At 58.0% G+C, this 27,171-nt stretch overlaps 2 protein-coding genes across 3 annotated transcripts in view; one reads left to right on the top strand and one right to left on the bottom strand.

Annotated features, from left to right (window-relative positions):
* The first annotated feature begins 310 nt into the window (after nt 1–310).
* PPL (periplakin) lies at nt 311–27,088 on the top strand. Its single transcript, XM_009092001.4, has 22 exons — nt 311–449; nt 9,597–9,696; nt 10,325–10,479; nt 10,936–11,056; nt 11,567–11,692; nt 11,998–12,039; nt 12,157–12,318; nt 12,735–12,842; nt 13,347–13,442; nt 14,414–14,536; nt 15,420–15,566; nt 16,287–16,438; nt 16,945–17,042; nt 17,297–17,454; nt 18,398–18,576; nt 18,660–18,798; nt 20,129–20,322; nt 20,642–20,792; nt 21,069–21,152; nt 21,688–21,804; nt 22,394–22,486; nt 23,538–27,088. The coding sequence occupies exons 1-22, from the start codon at nt 388–390 to the stop codon at nt 26,220–26,222; spliced, it is 5,292 nt and encodes a 1,763-aa protein (XP_009090249.4). The 5' UTR covers nt 311–387; the 3' UTR covers nt 26,223–27,088.
* Nucleotides 21,035–27,171, bottom strand: part of UBN1 (ubinuclein 1) — a 34,987-nt gene continuing 28,850 nt past the window's right edge. Inside the window, exon 17 of one of the 2 annotated variants that reach the window (XM_030229772.2) lies at nt 21,035–21,171. In XM_030229772.2, the coding sequence (XP_030085632.2) occupies nt 21,128–21,171 (44 nt within the window). In that variant the 3' untranslated portion in view covers nt 21,035–21,127. The remainder of the gene's footprint in view (nt 21,172–27,171) is intronic. The other variant, XM_030229767.2, reaches the window with a different exon arrangement.

Raw genomic sequence — 27,171 nt, forward strand, 5'->3', positions numbered from 1 at the left:
CCCCACCACTGCCCCGGGCAGTTCATCCCCAAACACAGAAACCTCCCGGGAGGAGCCGCAGCCCGCCCGTGACTGCCCCCTGTGCCCATCCCGGCCCTGCTGAGCCAGGGCCCACCCCTGCCCTGGCTCCTGAGGTGTCAGGCTGGCTCTGCACATCTGAGGGTCCAACCCTGCCGGGACCCCTTCCAGGGGCGCCCCCAAAGCCAGGGGAGGATGCTGCGAGGTGGGAGGGGCGGGCCGGGCAGCGGCAGGAGGAGGCAGGAGGAGGCAGAGGCGGTGCAGCCCCGTCCCGCCTCCCGGCGGGGCCCGGCCCGGTGGCGGCGCAGAGGCTGCGGGCGGCGGCGGGGACGGGCAGGAGGAGCGCGGCGGGCGCCGTGCGGGGACGCGATGCACTCGATCTTCAGGAAACGCAACAAAGGGAAATACAGCCCCTCCGTGCAGAAGAAGAGGTGAGTGACCCGGCCCCGGGCAGTCTCGCTCCCCCTGGGACGAACAGAGCCGCCATCCCGCGGATCCCGTCCCGCAGCATCCCCCCCGCTCCGCGCCGGGGCTCGGCGGAGCTGATCCCCCCAGAGGAGTGGGAACCCCCCGAGGAGTGGGAACCCCCCGAGGAGTGGGAACCCCCCCAGGTGTGGACACCCTCGAGTGTGAGAACCCCCGAAGTGTGGAACCCCGAAGTGTCGGCACCTCCCAAGGAGTGGGTACCCCCGGAGGTGAGGGCACCACCGAGATGCGGACACCCTTAAGTGTGGGCACCCCCCGAGGAGTGGGCATTCCCGAGGAGAGGAACCTTGAAATGTTCCCACATCCTCGAAGTGCGGGCACCCTCTGAGTGGCGGTGGAGCCCCTGAGAACCGTGTGGGAACACCGGTTTTTGCCCCCCCGTGAGGTGTCAGCTCCTCCCCGAGCTGGGTCCATCTCCTGCGCCGGCTGTGGGCACTGGGGTTGTGTCTCCCAGCTCCCCTCCCATCGCAGCAGCTCCAGCGAGCAGGTTCCTTCGCTTCCCAGGTGTGCGCTGCGCCAGATCTTAGGGAAAAATAGTCTGGTTGTTCTCCACATTCGTCCCTGTTCTCTCCGGACCAAGGATTTGGTCCTTCGTCGTTTCGTCGGCTCCCTCGGTCGGGGTGGGGACGCGTTTCGGTTTTACTGGTTGGTTAAAAAAAAAAAAAAAAAAAAGAAAAGAAAAAGGAAAGAAAAAGAAAAGCAGCGTGTTGAATGCGCCCTGTGAAAGGTCAGCGATAAAAGGGAAAAGGAGTAAAAATCCCTCCGCGGGAAGGCTCAGCCCCTCTGGGCTCAGCCCCTGCCTGCACCGGGATGTTTTTCCAAAGACGTGGATTTTGGGATTAATTCAGAGACGTGCCCTGTGTTTCCCAGAGGAGCTGCAGGGGCTCTGGAGCATGTGGAGTGCTCCAGGATTCTGAGTGATTCAAGGATTCATAATCCCAGCCGTGGCTGTTCATCCCCTTCCACCGGCACCAGTCCTGGCCGGTGGAGTCCGAGCAGCCGCCCCCTCCCAAAAATCCTCCTTTGGGAAGGAAGCTGGGGAGCTGCTTCAGGGGCTGAGGGGCCTTCGAGCACCCGGAGAGGGACCAGTCAGCCCAGAAGGCGCCGACATTTCCCAAGCAGGAGAGCCCCTGGCTGCTCCCTGCCCACGGGAGCGGCGCTGTGGCCGTGGGAGGGCGTTCCCCGCCGGGGGAGCCTCTGCCCGCTGCTGCCCTGGCACCGGGCATTGCTGAGCTCCCTCTCCCAGGGCTGAGGCTCCAGCCTCGGGGAAGGCTCCCCCGGCAGCCCGGCTGGCTCGGCAGGGCCGCCCAGGCTCCCGGAGGCCGGGGCAGGCTGTGCTGCCAGATCCTGCCCCGCGGAGGGCGGGCAGGAGGAGCCGGGGGTGGCACGGAGCCCTCGGAGGCTCTGCACCTCCCTGGGGGCCGCGGCGTCCCCCCGGGTGCAGGATGGTGCCAATGCCCAGGCGCATTTCTGAGCCTCGGGGTATCGGTGGGCGGCTGGAAAGTGGCAAACCCCAGCGGGGATGGCAGCTCGGGACTCCGAGAGCAGGAGACAGACGGCGCTGTGCGGGCTGCCCACCGTGGGGCTGTGGCCGGGTCCCCAGGCTGCGCTCCAGCCCCGGGTACCCCGCTCTCTCTCCATCTGCCGGGAATGGGCGCAGGAAGGAAGACGCTTCCCTCCGCCGCCCTGCCTGCAGCCCAGCGGCCCTGGGCAGGTGCCAGAGCACCTCCGGAGGCTGCGGGCCAGGCTGGAACCTCTGTTTTTCTGGCTGGTGGTGGCTGGGGAAGTAGCGCAGGGCTGTGCCCGGGGCCACCCACCCTCCGTTCCTGCACCCCGGCTGCCCGTGCACACCTCGGGGAGAGCTGTGCTTATTAGCCCCAATTTGTTAATTCCTGCCTTGGAGTTTACAAACATCTGTGAATCCAGGGAACACTCCCACCGTGTGGAAACAGCCCCACCATCAAGATGGGGGAGCCGGCGCCCGACCGGTTGAACAACTTGCAGGAGGAGGATTGCGAAGAAGCGAGGAGCTGCTGCCCCGTCCCCTGCTCCAGGCACTGCCAGGCTCCCAGGCGGCTCCCGCCCCGCTCTGCTGCCAGGAAAACAGAGCAACACTCCTAAAATCAACCTCCCGCCCCCGCCGTCAGCAGGGACCGGGATTTCGACACCGCGGGAGCGCGGCCCGATCCTGCGAGGCTGCGGCTTGGGCAGGGCGCGGTGCCAGGGCGCTGCCCGGGATGGAGCCTCAAAGCACCGAGGGACAGGGCGAGAACCCAGCACCGGTTTGGCAAGAGAGAAGGGCACCGGAGCGTGTCCTGCCAGCCCCGGGAGCCCCGGCCACGGGCTCGGCTGAGGGAGGCAGGGGCTGCGCGGGGAGCATCGTCCGGCAGCAGGACAGAGCCTGGAGAGGAGCCACGGGAGCCTCGGTGGCTTCCTCAGCCTCGGGACAAAGCTCTGCCCAGGATGGAAACACCTCCATGAACAGCACTGGTACCCGGGCCAGGTGCTGCAACCTCCCCAAACAACTCTTTGTCCCTGGGATGTGACAGCCGGCCTGTCCCACCCCCAAAGGGGCCCTCAAGATCCAGCAGCACCAGGGTCCAGGTCTCTCTTTAGGAATATCTGCTGCAGCTCTGTGATCTGCCTGGCCTCGAGCAGCCAGTAGCTATCCCCATCCAGCCCTGGGCATCTCCCTGCCTTGGCTGGGGATCTTGGAGGATGATGGTGACATCTGTCTCATGGACTTGCTTACTTCATTCTGCTCTCGTCCCTGAGCATGGGAAGGCCCTGGGAATTCAGCTGTGACCACTGCCTTGTTACATGGATTTGTGTCCCTGGAAGGGAAGGCACGAGCCTTGAACAGAGCCACAGTGAGGGGGAAATAACCAGCCTCCTTCCACACCGTGTTCCTCAAACACTTGCCATGCTTAGAACACAGGAGCTTGGCTTCTTCTCCTTTTGGTAGTGCAGGCTTGGCAGGTAGGGAGCAGTGAGGGAGGTGCCCTCACTGAAATGCCCAGGGCCAGGCTGGACAGAACTTGGAGCACCCTGGGATAGTGAAAGGTGTTCCTGCCCATCTAATTTAAACCATTTGATAATTCTGTGATAAAAACCAGTTCAGCCTTCACAGCTGCTGCTGACACTCTCCCTCCTGCCAGCAGGAAAGCTGTTCATCTCTCGGGGTGAGAGCGCTCCCAGCCCAGTGTCACTCCCCAGGTGAGAGGGGGTGCAGGCACTGGGACAGCTCTGCCTGCAGGGCTGGCACCCATTCCCAGAGGCTGTTTGGAAGGGCTGGAGTCAGCAGGTGAGTCAGGAGCTGCTCAGGGCTGAGGGCAGAGCCAGCCTCCCTCTGCCCGCCCCTTCCTGCCCTCATTTCCATGCAGATTACAATGAGCTATCACCATTCCTCCCAGGGAAGATAAATACAACTGGAACTGGCTGGGCTGAGCACAGCAACCCTGCTGTCCAGCTACACCCTGACGTGGGCAGCCTGACAGAAGTCTGCTCTGAGTTTTCAGCCAGATCCTAATCTCTCCCAAACCTGAATCACCGCAGCCAGAGCCCAGCCCTCGTGCTCTCTACCCTGCCACAGCTTCACTCCAGCGTCATTAAAAGCAGCAGGAGAGAATTCCATGCAGTGGGAGCTATGGCTGGGGGAGCTTTGAGGACATTTAGACCTCTGTGGCCTTCTGGAGGATTCACTCAGTCTAATTCCTCCTAAAGTCTGGCCTCCAGCAGCAGGGCTGACATGGGAGAGCTTTCTATGGAATCTCTGTGCATGGACATTGGATGGGATGGACGAGAGCAGCAGGGGGTGGGCACTGCCTGCTCTGCTGATTGTCCTCACCCAGCTCCCCTGGCCCTGGCCAAGCCATCCCACCAGGATGGGAAGGTTTCCTGACAGGAGAGCAGCACCCCTGAGCAGGACAGAGCCCTTCCCATAACCCTCCCAGCAGGCATCAGGCAAATTCCCAGCAGGAGCCTTCCCAGAGAACTCAGTCAGCTGGAGCAGTCAACTCAGGAGTGGCTGAACATCCTCCCTTGGAGGGAATAAGGAACAGCCTCCTTGTTTGGAAAGAGAAAACTTGAGAAATCAAAGGGATTTTCTACCACCTGCCAGCAAGCACAAGACCTTTGCACATCCTGGAGAAACTGATCTCAGGGAGGTTTGCTCCAAAACCTGCTCTTACCAGTGAGGGTGCAACCTAATGAGAAGAGAAAAAGAAAAAGGAATAGAGGAAAAGTCCAGGTTTTAGCAGCAAAGCTTTCACATTACAATAATTATCATCATATTTATCTGTTGAGAATCTCTCTTAATAAAAACATCCCAACTAAAATATTAAGAAAAATCACCAAAACTCTAGGAAAACAGAAGAAAGAAAACCTGAATCCTAAAAATCCCCCCTAAGCCTTCAGAAACACCTGAACCCCTCTAAAAGCAAGGTCTTGAGGGCAGGATTGTAGTACATGGATGAAGTGCTGCCTGCCAGGGTGCAGCTGCTTCCTCCTGGTCCCCCAGCTGGGAGAAACCCCAAAACCAGCTCCCATTTCCCATGGGAATGAGCTGGGGTCCTTCACCCCAGCCAGGCAATGGCCCTGACAAAAACCAACTCTTCTGCTGAGCACAGCTTTCCACAAGAGATCATTTTTTCCTTCCTGACCAGAGAATGTTAAAGTTCTCCAGAAATGGCAAAGCCAGTCTTTCCAGGCTTTCATTTATTTTTTTTTCCATCTCTCAAACAAAGCCTTATCTATTCCAGCAGAGCACTCTGCATTCCCCCTGTGCTGCAGCCCCACAGGGGCTGTGCCCTGGGCACCCTCACTCCTGGCTCTGCTCAGTCTCGTGTGTGCTGCCCATCCCAGCTGGGCTCTGGACAAATCCTGCCCTTCTCCCTCCCTCCCTCTCTCCCCAGCTCTGCTCCATGCTCCAGCCATCCCCCCAGCCTCCTTTTTGGCCCTGCCATCCCTTTTGTCTTCCCCTGCCAGCAGCTCTGCTCCAAAGCCTGGATGCATCCATGGCTCTTCCTGGCACCTTCCCGAAGGCCCTCCCAATCCCATCCACCCACTTCTCCTGGGACAGCCAAGGCTTCCTCACTGCTTTGCCCATCCATTTTTGCTTCTCCTGCACAGAATCATTGAATGGTTTGGGTTGTAAGAGAGCTTCAAGCCCATCTTATCCCACCCCTGCCATGGCAGGAACACCTTCCACTGTCCCAGGTGCTCCAAGCCCTGCCCAGCCTGGCCTTGGGCACTGCCAGGGATCCAGGGGCAGCCACAGCTGCTCTGGGCACCCTGTGCCAGGGCCTGCCCACCCTGCCAGGGAAGAATCCCTTCCCAATATCCCATCTATCCCTGCCCTCTGGCAGTGGGAAGCCATTCCTCCTTTTCCTGGCACTCCAGCATCTTCCCCCTCGCAGCAGCTGAAGCCAAACTCCTCCATCTCCTGGACATGGAGATTCCAGCCAGGCTTCAGCTTTCCCTGTTTGACATCCAGTTGGATGCAGGGACTCTGCTCCTCCTCTGGTTTATCCACACAGCCCCAGCTGTGGCAGGGACAGGTGGGTAATTAACAGCCCTGATGGTAATTAACAGGCCTGAGGGTAATTAACAGGCCTGATGTTCTCACATCAGCAATGTCCAAGCTGGTTGATGAAGTGGCACCAAAGTGACAAGTGCAGAAATAAATACACAGAGAAGAGAGATCTCCCATGGGAGGTTCCCATTCTCTCTGATTTCTGTTTATTCCTGCCCGCTGGTTATCCCTGCAGTGGGCAGGGAGGAGCAGAGCTGAGCTCAGGCAGGATGGGGTGCACAGCAGCAGCTCCCCAACGCTGCAGTTTGAGGTGCAGCTCCCATGGGAGTTTTTATGAGAGTTCCCTGTCCCACAGCCTCAGCTGGTGATTCTCACATAAACCACAGAGGAGCAGAGAGCAAACAGTTCCTCTGGTGTGTCAGGGGAGCCCAGCCATGCCCACATCACCTCCCATCATGTCCTTGCCTGCTCTGAGCAAGGCTGCATTTCTTTGCCCTGCTCACCCAGACACTGCAGGTCCTGGATCACTGTCACCTCCCTTCCCTGCCCTCCCCTTCCCCAGCCCCTCACCTGCCCCAGTCCTGCCCTGATGGAGAAGGGATGTCACTGTCACTGTCCCCAGGGGCTGGAGGGTGGCTCTGCCCCAGCCCTTGGAGGCATTGAGGGCAGGAGGTGGGAGGGGGTCCAGGGGAGCACTCCCAGCTTGGGAAGGGACTGGCAGGGCACAGGGATGAGGGAGCTTGTGGCTCCAGGCTGAGAGAGGAGCAGAGGGAAGGGGACCAGGGGCTCAGCCTCATTCCACACCAGCTGGGCAGTGAGGGGAGGGTCAAGGCTGGGTGTTGCACTCCTGAGATCAGGTTTGCTGTTGCAAAGTGATCAAAGGCTGGGTCAAGGCTCCAGGCTCAGCTGTCCAGGTCAGCCTGGACCACAGCCATGCATCCAAAAAACCCCAGCTTTAGGTTTATTTCCTCCCTACAATTTAGAGGTTTCAGTCAGAAGTAGAACTAGAAAAAGCTCAGACTTCTCCTGCATTTTAGGGTGGTTTTCCCATCCATGCTGAAACCCTGAAGATCCATCCTTGGACTTGCTGGAGTCCCTGAGACCAAGGCAGGGCACAGGGAGAGGAGCCAGCAGGAGCTGCCAGCCTGTGCCCAGCTCAGTGCCAGCCCAGCCCCAGCCCTCACATTGAGCATCCCAAGCTCCCACCTGGATGATGAACCTCTCCCACCCCCCAAGCTCAGGTGGCCTCCAGTGCAGGCTGGGTGTGAGGGAGGCTCCTTGGTGGCCACAGGCTCTGCCAGGATGCAGGAGCTGCCAGCTCTGAGCAACCATCCCCCAAAGAGACCCAAACACGTGCAGCACACTTCAGTCACCCACTCCAAACCACTGATCCCACCTGACTTCTGCCCTGCTTTCTGTGGGATGATGAAGGCTGGGAGAAGCCCCAAAGTGGACTTTGAGGAGCTGCTTCTACCGCTGGAGCAGGAGCCAGCCGCCCACATCCCGTCTCCCCATGCACCCTGCACCCTCCAGCTGTGATTGCTGAGCACAGAATGAGAATCACCCTTGGAATTATTGCAAGCACGACTCCCAGCGACCCCTTCCTTGTCTCCTCTGCCCAGGAATGCCCACTGGGTTCATTGCTGCTGGAGCAGGAGCTGCCAGGAAGGCAGCAGGCACAGCAACGGGCACAAACCTCTGAGTACCATCCTGATGATGCAGCTTCTATAAAAAGAAAAAAATCAGTGTAAACCATGCCCATAGCAGAACTTCCCAGGGAAGTGTGAACTTTTCTGGAGCTGTTGGATGCCACAAGGCTCCTGCAGCCTGGGGCAGGTCTGAGGGAGGGAGGAACAAGCCCAGAGCTGGGGTTTGGGTTTGTTCTGCTTCACTGAAGTGACAGCACACGGGGCAGGCAGGAACAGGTCCTGAAATTCAGCACCAGAGTCCTGGGGGAGCTGCAGCCTCAATCCTGGGGGCAGTTCTGGGCCCTTCCAACACTGAGGGGCTGGAGGGGGTCCAGGGAAGGGAACAGAGCTGAGGAAGTGTCTGGAGCACCAGGAGCTGAGGGAGCTGGAAAGGGGCTCAGCCTGGAGAAAAGGAGGCTCAGGGGGGACCTTGTGGCTCTGCACAACTCCTGACAGGAGGGGACAGCTGGGGGGATCAGGCTGTGCTCCCAGAAGACAAAGGGAAACAGCCCCAAGCTGTGCCAGGGGAGGTTTAGGTTGGATATTGGGAGAATTCCTTCATGGAAAGGGTGGTCAGGCATGGGCACAGCTGCCCAGGGCAGTGGTGGGGTCACTGTTCCTGAAGGGATTTAAAAGCCATGTGGATGTGGCACTTGGGGACACGGGTCAGTGGTGGCCTTGGCAGTGCTGAGGGAATGGTTGCACTCGATGTTCTTGGAGGGTTTTCCAACCTTTACAATTCCATGGTTCTGCCTGGGGATGCAGGAACTCTCTGTGCCATGAGCCAGCACTGCTGGGATGCTGCTGCTCCCCCAGCCAGCCCCACTCGTCCTCTCTAGCTGCTCCGGCAGCAGCTGACACTTCCAAGAGCCACATAAAGATTTCTTCTGCCACCACATAACGAGGTCATTAAGGCTCATATGGGACTGCACTGAGGCAGCCCAGATGGCAAAGCAGCACAGCTGGGACGCCCCAGCCTTGCCAGCAGCCTCAGCTCCCTCTGGCTGCAGGGGCTTGGGGGGCACACCCTGCTCCTGCCCCTGGTCAGGGCTGGCAGAGCTGGGCAGTGCCTGGCACACGCCCCTGGAGCTGGCCCTGGCATGCTGCAGCCTCTCCTTGCAGCCAAAGTGAGAGACACGGGATGAAATGTTTAAAATAAGCCCAGCAGTGTAGAGGCTGCGTCACGGGTTGTTCTGCCTCTGCTCCAGCTCTGCCGTCCCTGCACTCGGATGGGATATTTGGGCTGGCCCTGCACCCTGCCAGCCTGGCCAGTGTCACCCTGGGAGCAAAACCCGGCACTGAAGGGGTGCAACGTGTGCGATCCCTTCCCGTTCCTGGCTCTGAAGTGGGAATAGGTCCCTGCAGAGAGGGCAGCCCTGAGCACAGAGGGGCCGAGCCCGGCTGCAGGCAGGGGCTGCCCAAGGGGCACCAGCCCTGTGGGCATGGGGGCCAGAGCCTGCCCTGCTGCTTCAGCTCCTCTATTTCCACACTGGACCCCCCCCTTCTCAGGCCCAGGGAGGGATTGTCGGGGTGTCAGTGCAGGGCCAGGAGCTGATGCTCCTCGTGAGTCCCTTCCAGCTGGGGATATTCTGTGATTCTCTCCCTGTCCCTCCAAAGAGCTCTTCTCTGCCCTGCTCCGGAGCGGAGGGAGGCTCAGACACCGCTCCCGTTTCCAGCCCTCCCCCACCCCGTCCTGGCCCCCCGGCTGAGTATTTTGGAAAGAGTTGGAAGGCAGTAGTGAGTCACACACAGCTGCAGTGCCTGGCAGGCTCGGCTGGCCCCCGGCCCCCCCGGGGTCACGGCACCCCCGGGCACCCCCGGGAGCTGTGCCCGCCTCCGCGGGGTGACGAGACCCCCCCTTCTCTCCCCAGCATCTCCAGCAAAGAGCTGACCGAGCTCATCGAGCGCCTGCAGAAAAATGCTGACCAGGTGGAGAAGAACATCGTGGAGACCGACTCCCGAATGCAAAATGTAAGCAAGGCAGGGTGCCACAGTCACAGGCTCTCCCCTCTGCCTCCCCAGCCCTTGGCACTGCCTGGGCTCTCCCCTCCTCTCCTGGGCAGGTGTGGGTGGCTGCCCAGCCCTGCATTGGCACCTGGATTGTGATGATCTGCAAGGGTCATTTAAGGGTTATTGGGGTCCCCCCCACTCGTGGGAAGAGGGTGGGAGGGTGATCCAGGCAACAGAGCCCCCCGAAATTCCCCCCCGCCCAGGGGAGCAGGACTGGGCAGAGTGGGGGTGTGCATCCCAGCAGGGAGCTGGGGGGTAGGAGGAAAGGCCTGAGCCATCCTCCTCATCCCAAAGGAGCATCCCAAGGTGATGCAGCTCCCCAGCCCTCCCCCAGCAGGTGAGACTGGAGCAACCTTGTCAAGTGGAATCTGTCCCTGCCCATGGCAAGGAGTTGGAGCTGGATGGTCTTTAAGGTCCCTTCCAACCCAAACCATTCCATGATCCTGTGCCAGGAGAGGGGAAAGTAAAATCCATCCCAGGTGGATGGGAGACAGCAGAGCTCCTGCTCCTCTCTGGTGCCAAGGGAGAGCAGGGTGGGATGACCTCTTGGCCACCCAGGGGTGACCCTTCCTCCTGTGCCACTGCTCAGGACCTGCACAAGATCAAGGCGTGCCAGCTGGCACAGTACAAGGAGCTGACAGCACAGAAACTCTCCGAGTCTGACAAGCTGCTCTACGTGCTGGACGGGGACGCGGCCGTGGCCCGGCACATGAAGCACCCCCAGGGGGACATGATCACAGAAGAGTGAGTGCCACGGGGCACTGTCCCCAGAGCCCTTGGGCGAGGGGGAGGCCTCTCCAGGGGCTCTACTCAGCTGCTGCCTGCAGTGGGGGGTCACCACGGGCTCCTCTGCATCCCAGCTCCCGTTAGGGTGTGTGACCCACACCATCCTGGGCACGGGGAGTGTGAGCTGATGGCAGCCTGGCAAGGTGGCACCTGTCCACTGTGCCCCACGCTGTGCCCCAGGTGCCCTGAGCTCACAGCCACGGGAGCAGCCCCTGGCAGAGGGCAGAGCACAGGAACCTCTGTCCTCTCCCTGCCCAGCCACTGCCCAGCACAGCTGCTGCCAGCCTGCCTGGGCTCTCCCCTAAGCACAGCCCACCATCCACGGGGGCCTGCAGAGGATCAGCTACACCCAGCAATGCCAATGGCAGCCATGCCCACATCCTGCATGCCACCCTCACCTTTCCCTTCCCGCAGCATCCGGCAGCTGAAGGAGCGCGTGGCAAACCTGCGTGTGAAACACGAGCAGATCTACAACTTCCCCCCGCAGCACATCGAGCCCCAGGTCAACTGGTCAACGGTGATCGAGGAGAAACAGGTAGCAGGGGGACACCAGTGTCACTGCCTGGCCTGTCACCAGCAGGGCAGGGACTCCTGCAGCTCCCCATGGAGAAACTGCTCTTGGAAAACTTCGGGGCAGCTCCACAGTGGGAGCTGCAAACAGCTGGGTGGCAGGGGAGGGACAGAGCTGGTGGGACAAGGCCGGCTGCTGTGGCACCAGGAGTCAGTGCTCGAGGTGGCACCGCTCCTGGCCTCAGCATCTCCAGTCACCACCTGCTTTAGGCTCTACTCCACAGCCTTTATTTTTCATTTTATCCCACTCCCTGCACTCTTCCAGCCAGAGAAGGGTTTCACCCCCCAAACTGGTTTTCCCACGGCTGCCCTCCAGCACAGCTGATTTCACCCACACGATCCTGGGGCATCCATGCACTGCAGCCACTGGAGCCCATCCAAGCCCAGCTCCATGGCCACCTCCAAGAGGAGTTTCCTAGGTCTTGGCAGCTCCCCACACTCCCCCATTGCTAACCCCAACTCCTGTGCACCCCAGGATGCGCTGAGCAGCAAAGGCTTTGGGACTGACCTGCCGCTGGTCAACAGCCAAGTAGAAGAGCACAACATCTTCCACAACGAGGTCATGGCCATCGGGCCACACATTGTCAAGGAAGGAAGCAAGGTCAGCTCTCCTGCCCCTCTCCCTGCTGCCCTGGAGGGTCAGCCCTGCCCTGAGCCCTGGATGAAGAGGAGGGTGTCCTGTGCCACCATCCAGGGTGCTACAGCAGGTTTGGGTGGGTGCCCAGATCCCCTCCCAGCCTGAGAGCCCAGCACTGCACCCCAGCTCTGGCTTTACAATGAGGCAAATCCCATAAATCACATCCCCTTCCAGCCCAAACCCACATCCCTCTGCACCCTCAAGCCCCTGTCAGAGCACCTAAGCGTCTCCAGCCACCCCTCCTAACCCTTGCCTTGCTCCTCCTCCAGGAAAACATGAGCGACTTCCAAGCCAAGTACCAGAAGCTGCTGGTAAGAGCTCTGGGACCCCGGGGGAAGAGCCCTCCTGGGGAGGTCCCCCGCTGGGGTGGCTCTGGGGGACGCACAGAGAGGAGCTCTGGGCTGAGCTGTCGCTGTGCCTCTCCGCAGGCCGGCTCCCAGCAGCGGCAGCAGGACCTGAACTCGCTGCAGGATTACATGCAGCGCTGCACCAACAAGCTCTACTGGCTGGATCAGCAGGCCAAGGACAGGACCCATTACGACTGGAGCGACCACAACCTGGACTACCCCAGCCGGCGCCGCCAGTACGAGGTCTGTGCACTCCCTCGCCTGGCCTGGGCAAAGGGGAGCTGGGCCCGGGGCCAGGGCAGCTGGATGGGGGCAGGAAATGTTCCTTCTCCTGCGCCTCCCTTCTCCCCCAACCCATTGTGAAGGGCCTTGAGACATGCAGCTGGTCATACAGGGATAGTGAGGTTAATCCTTAGCTCTGCCAAAGATACCGTGATGGGGAAGTGTCCCCATGACAGGGACAGCTCCCTCAGCCTCCTGTTCTTTATCTCAGCACTGGCTTGGCAGCATTCTCATCTTTAGCAACATCTGCCAGGGAAGGAAAAGTGAAAGCTGCAGTGGGAGAACAGCACACTGTCTGGTGGAGCTGCTCAACCCCAGAGCGCAGCCAGGGTCCCCTCCCTTTCATGGGGATCAATATCTCACCTCTCTCCATCCAGAACTTCATCCACCGGAAGCTGGAGGAGAAGGAGGAGGCCATCAACAAGCTGCATGCTGATGGGGATCAGCTGCTGGCCCAGAACCACCCCGGGAAGAATGCCATCGAGGTGAGCACCAGGGATGGGTCCCAGCTCCCCAGCCACCCTGGAGCATGGGGGACTCGCCCAGCCCTTCTCCAGAGTGGGACCCAGTGCCAGCACCACTCGTGACTTTAGTTCCTGAGATGCCAAGGGGGAAAAAGCCTCCTTCACTTGCAGATGTGCAAACACCACAGGAGGAGGAAAGATAAACCTAAGGAGCTCTTCCCATCTTCCTCATTCCTGTGGCAATTACTTTGTGCCCATCTAGAGAGGATAAACTGTGGTGGAACCCCTCCCCGTTTGGTGGGAGGATGGACACAAGGATGTGCCACCTGCACACGGCCTGTGTTCCCATGGGATCATCCCAGCCTTGGGTATTCCCATCCTGGGCTCCCCCTGAGAGCATCTGGGTGGCTCCAGAGGCAGCCAAAGAGCTGCTCCCAGGAGGGCAACTGGGACTTCCTGCTGGGCAGTTCAGGCTTCCCCTGCCACCGGGTCCCGCTGACGTCCCCTGCCACCCCTGTGCTGCAGGCTCACATCGAGGCCGTGCACGCTGACTGGAAGGAGTACCTGAACCTGCTGATCTGCGAGGAGAGCCACCTGAAGTTCATGGAGGACTTCCACCAGGTACCACATCCCTGGGGGCAGTGACTTGTTGGAGCCTGGAGAGCGGGTGCTGGGTTGCAGGAGATCCTAGAATACAAAAATTCCTGCTACTCTGGAAACTGGGTAGAGGAGATGGAGTGCTCTAAACCCAGGATTTTTGAGGCTAGGAGAGCACCTTGAGCTGACAGAACACAAGTCATAATTGCTCAGGCACCAAAGGTAAGTGATTGCTTGGCCAAAGCATGACTTGCAGAAAGCTTCTGCTCCAGCAGAAGTGTCATGAGCCACCATCGCTGTCAGCTTCCCTGTCCCCAGCACAGCAGAGATCCCTCACCCCCAAACAGGGCATGGGGAGAGCTTGCATGCTCCTCTGGGAAGCAGAACAGGTCCATGTAGGAAGTCCCAGCTGCCACAAGCCTGTCGGGGAGCCAGGCACAAGGGCTGAGTGTCCCAGCTGAGCTGGGCAGACAGATGTCTGCTGGATAAATGGCATCCGACAGCCAGGGAGGCTCTCCAGGGGAGCAGGTCGGGCTGGATTCCTCTCCCACAGCCTGGGCGTGTTCACCACCCCATGAGTCTCCTGCCAAAGCTGAGCTGCGGTGCCCAGCCCAGGCAGTGCCTTTTGTGGGGATGTGCCAGAACAGCTGCTCCAGGGGATGGTTTGTGTGTGTGTGGAAGGGCTGGGCTCTCCTTTCTGCTGGCGCTGGCGGTGGTGGCACCACACACCGTGGTGATGCTGTGAAACAAAAGTGAGGGCAGGGAAAGGTGGGGCTTAACAGCTCTGCATGGAATAAGCTGCTTCTTCCTGGTTGTTGTTTCCTTTGGTCTGATGTCCTGACTAAGGGAAATAGTGATCCCTGGCCTTTCTCCACATGTTCTAGGTGCTCGGATTCCCAGAGTAGCTCTTGGTGGCTGTGTGAAGACCATGCAGGCAGGGTCTGCTCCATGTTTCAGCAGGATCCTCTCTCACAAGAAACTTTCCCTCTCTGCAGTTTCAGAAGGACAGCAAGGATGCTCAGGAGCTTTTGAAGAAGGTGGATACAGACCTGGACCAGAAATTCAGCCCGGAGTTCAAGGACAGATACCAGCTGGAGTCCCTCCTCCGGGAGCTGGATGTGAGTGTCTGCAGGCAGGACTTCAAGAGAGGCAGCAGCAGCAGCCACTGTCCCCATGGCACTGGCACAGGGATGTCCCTGCCCGTGTGGGCACCTGACCCAGCTGTCTCCGTGGGGAGCAGGAGGGCTGTGCTGCTGCCTCCCCGTGCCCGGCCTTCCCCCAGCTCTTCCTTCCCCCCTGGCTAGAGATTGCCTCTCCCCTAGCAACGTAATTGTTCACTGGGCTGGTTTTTATTTGTTCTCTTATTGAGTTAGCACTCCTTAGGGGTGGGAGCATAATTAGACCTGCTGCCAGAGGAGGTTGTGGAACTCGCTGTGCTGCAGTGAGCTGGGCTGGAGATCACCCACTTGGGAAGGGCTGTGCTGGGCCTGAGCCCGAGCCCAAGCCTAAACCTAAATCCAAGCCCAAACCCGACCATGCTGCAGCAGGCCCAGCTGATGCAGGTGCCCTGGGACATCTGATAGCTGTGCCCTCTGCTCCTGCATGCTCCATCCCGCTCAGCATTTCGGGATCTCCACCTTCAGGGCTGGAAATAGAGCAGCTGCTGGAGAGCCTTGGGACAGGGCTGGAATCAGAGCTGGGAGTGGGGCTATGCAACAGCACACAGCCACGTGTGGGCCAGGCACAGGGAGCCCTGTCACTGCCCGCTGGCATGGCAAGCCCTGGGCACGGTCCCACCCCTCAGCCCGGCTGCAGAGGGAGACAAGAATGTGCAGAAGCACCTGGAACAGGAACACAGGGCTGCAGGAGGTGCCCTCAGCACAGAGGCAGCTGCAGTCTCTGTCCCGGCTGCGTAGGAATGAGCTCCTCCCTGGCTGTGAGAGCCCAGGAGTTCGCTGTTCCCCTGTTCTCCTACTGTTTCTTCTTCTTACCCCGTGCCAGGACCAGGAGAAGGCCCTGGACAAGTACGAGGCCGTGGTGAAGTCGCTGCAGGAGCGCAGCCAGCAGGTGCTGCCCCTGCGGTTCCGCCGGCAGCCGCCGCCGCAGCCCGTCCCGGTGGAGGCGCTCTGCGAGTACGAGGGCGAGCAGGTACCGCACCCCGGCCGGGGCAGCGCTGCGGAGGCACCGCCGGCTCGGGGCCACGGCCGGGGAAGCGGCACTGGGGGAAGGAGCAGGTTTTCCCAAGCAGTGGCGGTGGCTCCCGCAGGGGAAGCGAGGCAAAGGTCGCCCTCGCCCCTGTGGGAAGAGCAGGTTTTGCAGCGGAGGAGCAGGAGGAATCTGGGGGAAACGCAGCCTCGCTGCCTCTCACACACCCTGGGGATGTTGCGACAGCACAGCTCTGTCACATTCCCACGCTCCCTGAGCTGGTGTCCCGGCGTGGTCCTGACCAAAGGAACGCCCCACCGCCACCGGCCGTTCCCAACCCGTATCCCCTCATCCTCCTCCGCCGGCACCGGCTCAGTCGGAGGGCTGGCCAGAGGGATGGGACAGCAGAGCCGGCAGGGGGTGCGACAGGGGCCAGCAGCTCCAGCCAACTCAGCTGCCTGCTCCTCCGAAAAGGAAAGGCAGGGCAAAACCCTGGAAACGCCTCCTCATCTCTGCCCGAGTGGGAATTCGCTTGCCGTGGCTGTCGCAAGAGGCACGGCTCGGTGCCTGCAGGGAGGAGCGGGCACACGAGTTTGTGGCGAGGGGCAGACTCCCCATGGAGGAGCCGGGAGCCGGGCTCGGGGCTGTGCCGCTCCTGCCTCGGCGGCTGCAGCGGCGGGCGGTGGTTCGGGCCGTGCTGCTGTGACCGGTTCTGTCCCCCAGGGCCAGATCAGCCGCGGAGCTCACTACACCCTGCACAGCAACAGCGGCGACCTTTGGGAAGTGGCCGACAGCGCAGGAGACACCATCAGCGCCCCCGGGGTCTGCTTCATGATCCCGCCGCCCGACCCAGAGGCGATAGCCCTGGCAGAGCAGTACGTGCCCCCAGCCCGGGCGGGACCGTCCCGCTGCCCCTCCGGCCTTCGCCTGCCCCAGCCCCAGCCCCAGGCGCTGCCACCGGCGCTGCTCCCTGGTCTGGAGCCCCAGGGGTTCCCACAGCGAAGCTCTGCCTTCTCGGAGCCTCAGGCTTCCTCCCGAAGGATTCCTGCCCCTTCCTGCTTGCCTAAAGATCCCACCTGGCAAAGAGGGCCGGCTCAGAGCCACCCAGCCTTCCCCTGCTCTGGGGTCCATTGTGGCAGGGGGAGCTGCGCAGCCCTCCCTCAGCAGGCAGGTTCCTGCCTGGCTGCCTCTCCCCCGTTCTAATGAAGACGCTGCTCTACCCCAGCATGGGGCGAGGGTGTTTTTTCCCCCACCTGGCTCATGGCTGCCTCGAGGGAGCAGCCCCCACAACCCCTCCAGAGCTGGAGCTCCTTCCTGGAGCAGCACTGGGATGGTGGAGAGGCTGAGGGTCTGACTGACCTCCTGCTGTCCCCTTCTGCAGAATTGCCAAGCACTACGTGGCCGTGAGGGAGAAGACCAACAACTGCAAGAACGTTCTCCAGCAGCGCTATGAGGGGCTGAAGGCAGACAGCATTGGAGGTGTGGGCAGGAGGGCAGCCTTGGGCACAAAAAGGCTTGAACTGAGGTGGTGGAGCATCTCATGGGCATGTCCCCATCTCCTGGGGGTCTTGGGGACAACAGTGCTGGATGGGTGGGGGGCAGAGCAGCCAGGCTGTGGTCACAGCAGGCCAGGCTCGGGGAGTGCAGCAGGGTGAGGGTTTGGCACTCGCCAGTGGGGCTGAGCCCACACCCAGCTCCAGCCAGCTTTAATCTGGTCTCCTCTTGTTGTACAGATGCTGCGTCAGTTCGGGGACGCCAGCTCCTGGCAGGGCTGGAGAAAGTCAACAGTGACCTGGACAAGCAGGAGAAAGCGATAACAGCAAACCTGCGGCCGCCGCTGGAGCAGAGCCGGGCCGTGCAGGACAGCACCGAGCGCTCCAAGGACCTCAAGGTGGGGCTGTGGGGCTGAGGGACGGGGCCTGACCAAGCCCGTGCTCCCCAAGCGCCTCCAGCGGGGGTCTCAATAGCTAAGGGTGCTTAAGGTGCTCCCTGAGCCGTGGAAATGGGATGTGGAGGGATATTCACAGCTTCTTCCTGCAGAGCTCGGGAGCAGCCCTGTGAGCAGCCTCAGAACCCCAAAACCTTTGCCTTGCTTCTGGCCCAGCTCAGTCGAATGGGAAGAAGGTGATGGCTGCAGGTGGTAGCTGTGAGGATGAGGGGGGAGCCTTCAGCTTTGGATCCTGCCCATCATCCAAGCACAGTTAACTCTGCCACCACTACCACCAGCTCAGAAAGGAACAGGAAAACCCTTGTGGTCTGAGGCAGTTTCTCCTTGTGGACCTGCTCCTTCAGGCTCCAATGCCAGTAGCATCCAGCTCCTTTCCTCTTTTTCAGGCCCCTAATTAAGCCAGGCTTCATGCCACAAACCTCCCTTGGTTTAGGAGGAAGTTCAGGTCCTGGTTACATCACTTGCCCGGGGCTGTGTCAAAAATCCAGGTGCTACCACAAGAGAAAGCAAATTGCCCCAGCTGCCTGCAGCACTTTGATGTCCAGGCAAGGATTCATCTGTCAGAGCCCAACGGCCCAGATGAACCCAGCATGTCCCTGACAGAGCTGGAGCTGCTGGGAACCACTCCCCAGCTGGAGTTTCCTCACTAAGGAGAGACAGGTCAAAAGAAAGTCAGCCAAAAATATCCTTTTGTGCCCTGCAGGACTGGAAGGCACCTTCCACCAAACACAAATCCTCATCCCTGACTTCCTTCCTCACCCTGGACAGCCAAGTGTGGCTCCTCTCTAGCCGCCAGCTCCTGGCTCAGCTGCTCTAAGGGCTTTGTTCCTCCTGCAGAACATCACCCATGAGGTGATGTGTTCCTCCTGCTTTGTTCCTCCTGCAGAACATCACCAACGAGGTCCGTCGGATCGAGCCTGAGAAGAGCAGGAAGATCCAGGAGTGCGAGGCCTTCATCGAGTCCGTGCCCAACACGGGCAGTGCCACCCTGGTGAGGAACAAGGTGGACAACACCAACAAGAAGTACGAGCGCGTGGTGCAGCTGCTCAGCGCCGCCCAGGAGAAGTAAGTCATGGCTTAAATCCCAGCTCGAGCCCTGCAGGAGGAGGGTGCAGGTGTGCTTAAACACCTTCTTCGTGTCCTGACAGAGTTGAGGTGGCCACAAACCTGGAGAGGAGCCTCCAGCAAGGCCGAGACCTGCTGTCAACCTATGAGAACAAGCTGGTCATAGATGACACGGTACCAGAGGACTTGAGGGTGGTGGACAGGAAGAAGGAAGAGCTGCTGGTGAGTTTCCTGCCTTGTTTGCTTGCTGCACGTGCAAAAACGCTTTCCAAAAGCTGTGGTGATTCCTGCTCAGCTCCTAATCTTGGATCTGTTGGTGACAGGATGGCCTCCCCCAGCTGGGGGTGAGAACTCACCTTGACTGCAGTGATCCTCACCTACTTCAGACACAAATACCTCCCATCCTCAAATCCAATCCAATCAAATCTAATCAAATCCAACTTGAAGTCTTGGGATTTGATGAAAGGACTAATGCAGATGCATTCTCTCTCTACCCTGCCCTTGTGAGACAGGGTAGAGCAGGGCTGTGTCCAGGTCTGGAGTCCTCAGCACAAGAAAAACATGGACCTGTTAGAGCAGGTCCAGAGAAAATGCTCTGAGGGCTGGAGCCCCTCTGCTCTGGAGCCAGGCTGGGAGAGCTGGGGGTGCTCACCTGGAGAGGAGAAAGCTCCAGGGACACCTCAGAGCCCCTGCCAGGGCCCAAAGGAAGGTTATAAAAAAGAGGGAGAGAGACTTTTTACATGGACAGATACTGACAGGACAAGAGGAATGGTTTTAAATTAAAAGAGAAAATATTTAAATTAGATATTAGGAAGAAATTCTGCCCTGTGAGGGTGGGCAGGCCCTGGCACAGGGTGCCCAGAGCAGCTGTGGCTGCCCCTGGATCCCTGGCAGTGCCCAAGGCCAGGCTGGGCAGGGCTGGGAGCAGCCTGGGACAGTGGAAGGTGTCCCTGCCATGGCAGGGGTGGGATGAATTGAGCATTAAGTTTTTTCCAAACTGAAACCTTCTGTGATTCTTAGAGAAGTGAAGGATAAAATGGTCTGGGAAAAGCAACTCAGTGGCCTGATGCTGGAAAGATGGGCCTGGCAAGGCTCTGAGAACAGTTATTGCTTGGAAAAACTACTCAAACTGGCAATTCTTCTGCTACAGAAAGACCAAGAACTGGCTAGACCAGAATTTTCTGTGCTCCTTCAGCTTTTCCATGAAATCCCAAGTTCAGACTAACATGGAAGAGCTTTCACTGCTCCTTCCACACTTGGTGCACTGCAAGAAGAGGATCTAAGCCTTGCATGAGGAGCAGCAGCTATTTTGCACTTTGCATGGTTACTTTTAAAGGTCAGCAGGTCGAGGAGGGAGTAAGAGGTAGCTTTTCTCCCTGTCAGGGTTACCAGGTGGTTCTGCTTCTCACCTAAGCCTTGAGCTTGGTTTTTTCCACAACTGGTGGCACTGCTGCAGCTCAGCCCTGCAGCTCCAGTGAAGTTGCTGGAGTCAGTGTTGGTGACAACAGTGTGAAACCCCAGAGAATCCCCCTCTCCTGCTTTTTCCCCACAGGCCATGGGCAGCGAGCTCCAGTCCAAGAAGTTCCTGCTCAGTGAAGCCGAGCAGAACCTGCAGAGGACCAAGACATGCTCCAACACCCTGGCCAGCAAGTTCCAGGAGCACTGCCCCGACATCGAGCGCCAGGAGGCAGAGCTCTACAAGCTCAACCAGCGCTTCAACAACCTCAGCAAGCAGATTGACCACAGGTGAGAGCACAGGGCAGAGCCGGGATGGCTGCTGGGGAGGTGGAACCACGCTGGAGCTGGAGGAGGCACAACACTGTGGTCCTGGGAAGGAGCAGTCACAGAAGGGATTCCAAGGAGGTCTGAGGAGGAAGAGGGGGAGGTTGCTGGCACGTGCTGGCTGGGTAGAGCTGGGAAAATCTCTTGCAACAGAGGTGCCAGGAGAACAACCTGGCTCAAATCCATGTCTTTAGGGAGCAGGGGAGGTGGGATGGGTTAAGAGGTGTCTGCAGCAGGCACGGGAGATGGGGCAGGACTGAAGCTGAGCTGATTTCCCACACAGAACACAAACCCTGCAGAAAGCAAAAAGTGCCTACTCCAACTACCGCACCAACTACGACAAGGTGAACCAGTTCCTGTGCAACATCCCCAACTACGAGCCCCAGGAGACTGACAACATCCAGCAAGTGGAGATGAAGCTCAAGAGCCAAGTGGTAATTCCCAGAGCCACAGGGAGAGAAGAGGGAGCAAGACTAAAAGAAACAGATCTTAGATACTTCCTGAACATCAAACAGAAAAATAGAAATGTTTATTAGATTTATTTTTGTGCTCTAAGGCCCCGTGGTCCTCCTGTGCCTTGTTCACACAAAGCAGGGCTGCTCAAAGAGGTTGGAATTCTCAGGGTTGTGAATTTATTGGTAACCCCCAAAAAGGCTGAAGGATGCCTTTGGATGTTGTGTTGCCTCTGACCTGTATCTCTGTGCACCCAGGCACTGCTCAGTGACATTGCAAGCAAGGAACAGGAGGTGCAGAAGGTCTCTGCCACAGCTCAGCAGTACCAGCAGGCAGTGAAGGTAAGGACTGAAATTCTGCCTGTGAAAGAACAGAGAAACAGTATTTGGGTTAGAAGAGACCTTAAAGCCCATCTCATTCCACCCCCTGCCATGGGCAGGGACACCTCCTGCTGTCCCAAAGTGCTCCGAGCCCCATCCAACCTGGCCTGGGACACTTCCAGGGATCCAGGGGCATCCACAGCTGCTCTGGGCACCCTGTGCCAGGGCCAATTCCTTCCCAATATCCCACTCATCCCTGCCTTCTGCCAGTGGGAAGCCATTTCCCCTTCTTGCACTGTCCCAAATCCCTCTCCAGCTCTCCTGGAGCCCCTTTAGGCCCTGGCAAGGGCTCTGAGGTGTCCCTGGAGCCTTCTCCTCTCCAGGTGAGCACCCCCAGCTCTCCCAGCCTGGCTCCAGAGCAGAGGGTGGGGTTTTGTGGCCTTCCCAAAAAATGGATCAAGGGGTGAAGTTGTTAAAGCCAGGGCAGCTTAGGAGGAGCCTGTGTGGGAAGGGGCTGCAGCAATTTCCCATTTCTCCTGGGAATGTCTCTGCACAGGACTACGAGCTGGAAGCTGAGAAGCTGCGGTCCATCCTGGACCTGGAGAATGGCCGCAATGGCTACACCAGCAAGAAGCCCAGGCTGCAGTCCCCAGCTGCCAAAGTGAAGGAGGAGGTAAGCAAGGGCTGGCCAGAGGAGAGCCAAAGCAGAGGGCAGCTCACAGGACCACTGGGGGTCTGCAACACCTACATTTACTGTGGGGACCTTGGTCCCACAGGGAATCAGGAGGAAGGGATTTCTCATCATTTTTTGAACAGGGCTGGCCAGAATGAGGGAGGAAAAATGCTGGATTCAACACTTTTGGAAGGGGAAAAAGGAGGAGAAAAGCAAAAAACCTGGAAGTTTTTCCCTTCTCTGGACTTTCAGAGAGATTTCACCGCCAAAGATAGAAATACTTACAGTGAGATGAGGCTACAAGATACTTACTTATGCACGATCTGTTTGCTACCTGCCTCAAACCCATTCTGCCCATAGTGGCAGGCAAAAGTGTCCACCTGGTTCTTACTGCACCTGGTTTTGCTTATCTTGAGTAGAAAAATCACAGTATGACCCTAAGTGTGTCTGTGCATGAGAATCCCTCTCCCTCCCCCAAAACTCAGCCGTTCACTGCTGTAGGTTTTTAGGGGATCACCTAGAGCTACCAGTTTAGAACCTGTTATTTCTGGCCTTCTCAAGCTCTTCCCAACACGTTTTTGCTCTGCAGGAAGCTGTTCTGGCAGCCAAATACACAGAAGTGAATGCTGTGAACAAGCAGAGGCTGCAGAACCTGGAGTTTGCCCAGAGCCTCCTGCGGCAGGTGAGTGATCAGAGGAGCAAGGTGATGCTGAGGGGACACAGGTAGGACCCAGGGACACGTGTGAATGGCACATGTGGGCTCTGCCAATACAAAATGAACTGGGAACAAGTCTAGCTGGTGTCTTGTCCCGTTAAATTATTAATCAGCAGACACTTAAATCAGACAGACCAACCCCCAGTCCCATTGCCAACTCATCCTAGGAAGTTCCATAGAGTTTTTAACTCTCTTTTTGCCCTTCTGTGGCAGAATTAGTGTCCCCTGTGGCTCAGAGCTTTGTTCTGACAGCAGCAGGCATTGCAGAAAGGATTTCTCAGGCTGGGAACATGCAGAGGTCCGATTGCAAATTCTCCCTGCTCAGAGTTTGCCAGAGCTCGACTCCCTCTCGTTTCTTTGTTGGAGGCACGGATCTCCTGGCCTGGGTCAGGAATGGTGTGGCCAGCAGGACCAGGGCAGTGATTGTCCCTCTGTGCTGGCCCTGCTGAGGCACCTTGAGTTCTGTGTCCAGTTCTGGGCTCCTCATGACAAGGACACTGAGGGGCTGGAGGGGGTCCAGGGAAGGGAACAGAGCTGGGGAAGGGGCTGGAGCACCAGGAGGGGCTGAGGGAGCTGGAAAGGGGCTCAGCCTGGAGAAAAGGAGGGACCTTGTGGCTCTGCACAACTCCTGACAGGAGGGGACAGCTGGGGGGGTCGGGCTCTGCTCCCAGGGAACAGGGACAGGAGGTGAGGGAATAGCCTCAGGTTGGGCCAGGGGAGGGTCAGGTTAAACATCAGGAGAAATTTCTTCACTGAAAGGGTGGTCAGGCCTTGGAAGGGGCTGCCCAGGGAGGTGGTGGATGTGTTCCACTATTCCTGGAGGTGTCCAAGGAATGACTGGACATGACACTCCATGCTCTGGGCTGGGTGACAAGGCGGGGATCGGTCACAGGTTGGACTTGATGATCTTGGAGGTTTTTTCCAACCTAAACGATTCCGTGATTCTGTGGTAAGCACCAAAAGTGTGATTAACTGGATTTTCCGGACTAATTTTTTTTGATCCTTTTGCCAACAACAGCAGCCAGAGATTCAGGTGACACAAGACTTTGCCCAGACCAAAAAGTCTGTAAGGCCTGTGGAAGAAGTCTGGAAGTTGAAGAAAGAGCTTGAGGATGAGACTCAGCGTCGGCAACAGCTCGAGGCGGAGATTGAAGCCATTCAGAACAACATTGTCCACCTGCAAAACCAGAAGCCCCAAGAAACTGTGGTGAAGAAAGAACTGGTGAAGAAGGTGCCTGACCCCCAGCTGGAGGAGAGTTTCCACAGACTGCAGCAAAACCTGGCAGAGGAGCAGCGCAAGAACCAGGCGCTCCAGGACGAGCTGGAGGCTCTTAAAATCCGGCTGCGAGTCCTGGAGCACGAGAAGAGGGAAGGAGGGCAGGAGTACATAGTGAAAGAAGTGCTGAGGATTGAACAAGATAAGGCTCAAGCTGCTGAAATCCTGAAGCTCAAAGAGGAACTGGAAGAGCTCAGGAGGCAGGAAGGGACCAGGGAGAGTGAAGTCATCCTCTTACGCCAGCAAATTGCTGTGCTGTCCAGCCAGAAGAACAAAGAGCAGGAGAAGGTGACGGAGAAGGAGGTGCTGAAGCTGCAGAATGATCCCCAGCTGGAGATGGAATTCCGGATGTTGCAGGAGACCAAGGAGAGGGAGAGTGCCCTTCGGCAGAAGCACGAGGAAGAGCTCAGCTTCCTCCAGGAAAAGCTCAAGCGTCTGGAGAAAGAACGGGCCATCGCCGAGGGCAAAATCACCGTCAAGGAGGTGCTGAAGGTGGAGAAAGATTTGGCCATTGAGAGGGAGGTGAACGAGCTCCGGCGCCAGTACGAAGATGAGAAGTCCAAGGGCCGTTCCAATGAGCGGGAAAAGGCCGAGCTGCTCAGGAAGATCCAGCTGCTGGAGGAGGAGAACTCCAAGGTGGTTGTTCAGGAGAAAGTGCGTGAGATTGTTCGCCCAGACCCCAAGGCTGAGAATGAAGTTGCCAACCTTCGCTTGGAGCTGGTAGAGCAGGAGAGGAGGTACCGCGGTGGGGATGAACAGCTGAAGAGCTGCCAGAACGAGCTGGCTGCTCTGAAGAACAGAGGGCCCCTGGTAGAAGTCAAAGAAGTCATTAAGGAGGTCATTAAGTACAAGAATGATCCAGAAACCGAAAAGGAGCTACAGCGACTCCGGGAGGAAATCATAGAGAGGACCGGAGCTATCGAAAGAGCTGACCTGGAGATCTACCAGCTGAAACAAGAGATACAAGCTTTGAAAGACACCAAACCTCAAGTGCAAATGAAGGAAGTTGTTCAAGAAATCCTCCAGTTTCGGGAAGACCCCAAGACTAGAGAGGAGGTAGAATCGCTGCGAGTGCAGCTGGCAGACGAACAAATGAAGCACATCGACCTGGAGAGGGAACGGCTTCTCCAAGAAGAAAAAGTAAGACTGAAGGAGGAAGAACTTTCCCAGGTGAAGGAGAAGGTGGTCCAGCAGGAAGTTGTGAAGTATGAGCAGGATCCTGCCTTGAAAGCTGAGGTGAACTCCTTCTCGCAGAGCATCGAGAGCGAACTGAAGCAGATCGATGGCCTCCGTGAGGAGCTGCGCAAGCTGCAGAGGAGACGCTCCGAGCTGGAGCGGCAGCTGGAGGAGCTGGAGAAGGAGAGACAGGCCCGCAGGGAGGCCGAGCTGGAGGTGCAGAGGCTCAGGATCCGGCTGAACGAGCTGGAAGAACAGGAAAGAGAAACGACAGAACGAGTGACTGTGAAACAGAAAGTGATCCTTCAGCAAGATCCCCAGCAGGAGAAGGAGCACTCCCTCCTCAAGCTGGAGTTAGAAGAAGAGAAGCACCGCAGACAAGTCCTGCAAACTGAGCTAGAAGCCCTGAGAAAGAAGCTCCTTTCTTTGGAGAAGATGGAGGTCAAGGAGAAAGTGGTCTTTTCAGAGAGTGTCCAAGTGGACAAAGGAGACACGGAGTACGAGATTCAAAAGCTGAAGAGCAACCTGGAGGAAGAAAGTAGGCGCAAGAGGGAGCTGGATGCAGATATCAACCGCCTGGAAACCAGGCTGTCCGAGGTGGAATTCAACAACTCCAAGTCATCAAAGGAGCTAGACTTGTTAAGGGAGGAAAACCACAAGCTCCACCTCGAGAAACAGAACCTACTGATGGAAACAAGGAGACTGCAGTCAGAGATTGAACTCACCGCAACAGAAGCTCAGGATCTGAGAAACATGACCCACATGGACAGTGGAATAAACCTGGACTCCAGGTTCCAAGCTTTGGAAAGAGAGTTAGAGGATCTGAAGCAGTTATCCAGAGAAAAAGATGCAGAGATTGAGCAACTCCAGAACCGCCTGAAGACAGTGGCTATCAAGAGGGAGCAACGGGAGAACCACCTTAGGCGCTCCATCGTGGTCATTGACCCCGACACCGGAAAAGAGATGTCTCCAGAAGAAGCTCACGTGTTTGGCCTCATTGAATGGAGCCTGTTTGTCAAACTGAAGAGCCAGGAATGTGACTGGGAGGAGATCTCAATCAAGGGTCCCAACGGGGAATCGTCCGTGATCCTCGACAGGAAGTCTGGCAGGGAGTTCTCCATCGAGGACGCCCTGAAGAGCGGGAGGCTCACCGCGGCCCAGTACGACAGTTACCTCAACAAGGAGATGTCCATCCAGGAGCTGGCAGTCCTGGTGTCCGGAAGCAATTACACAGCACTCGCTCCACTCTAGAAACTTCAAGAGCAGCCAGTGAGAGCTGCAGCACCTTGCAGACATCCAGATCACTGCAAAGCCTCGCCCTCCTTTGCCTCCTCCAAACTGCTACAGCCTCTGCCCCGGCCATGCTACGCAGCCACTCCGCTTGTTGTCACACACTGCAGAAAACACCACCAGTAGTGGAAAACATCTGCCAACCTCCTGAAACCCCTCTTCCTCCCTGCCTACCAGAAAACAAGACAAAACCTTAGGACAGTGAAGTGCCTCTAGTCCAAAAGACTCAGTAGAACCTGCAGTTTCCTCAGCTCCTACTCACATAGTTGTGTACAAAGCTGTGTCAGGAGAGAGGCTGAAGGTCCCGGTGACTCCGAGGTGACCAGCAGGAGCTGGTTACATCAGCTGCATGTTGATAAGCCGGACAGTCCCACTGTGGACAACTGACTCAATGATGGGCTCGTCCTCTGAGAAAACCAGCTCTGTGGAAACCAAGGTTTCAGCCCAGAATCACCACATCAAGACTCACCACCACCCTTTGTTCACCTCTGTGCCTGTGCTGCTGGGGAAGAATGAAGGTGTACTTTGATGGCACCAGCCACTGATCCAGGAGGAGCACTCACACACCCCAGAGGTCAAGGAGAAGGACATGAAGAGACGGCAGAACCACCAGACGCAAGGGGTTGTGCACAGCATGCAAGGGAACCCAATGCAGAGGGCCTCCCACAGGCAGCTCCTTCACTCGTGGTTAAAAGCTGTTAGTGCTGGTGTTTTCCTGGATGGAGTTACATGCAGCTACATGTTTCATTTACTTGTGTAAGGGAATGGGGAATAGAGGGGAATTCTATTTATAGTACAAAATAAAAATGCAGTGGTTCCAGTCAGAAGGTGTTTGGTCTTTATTAATTATGGCAGCCTCCTGATCTTTGGCTGTACAAGAAGTTGCCATTTAGGAGTCAGAATTAAAACA

Source organism: Serinus canaria, chromosome 14 (assembly GCF_022539315.1).
Source record: "Serinus canaria isolate serCan28SL12 chromosome 14, serCan2020, whole genome shotgun sequence".
In the NCBI taxonomy this organism is placed as follows: domain Eukaryota; kingdom Metazoa; phylum Chordata; class Aves; order Passeriformes; family Fringillidae; genus Serinus; species Serinus canaria.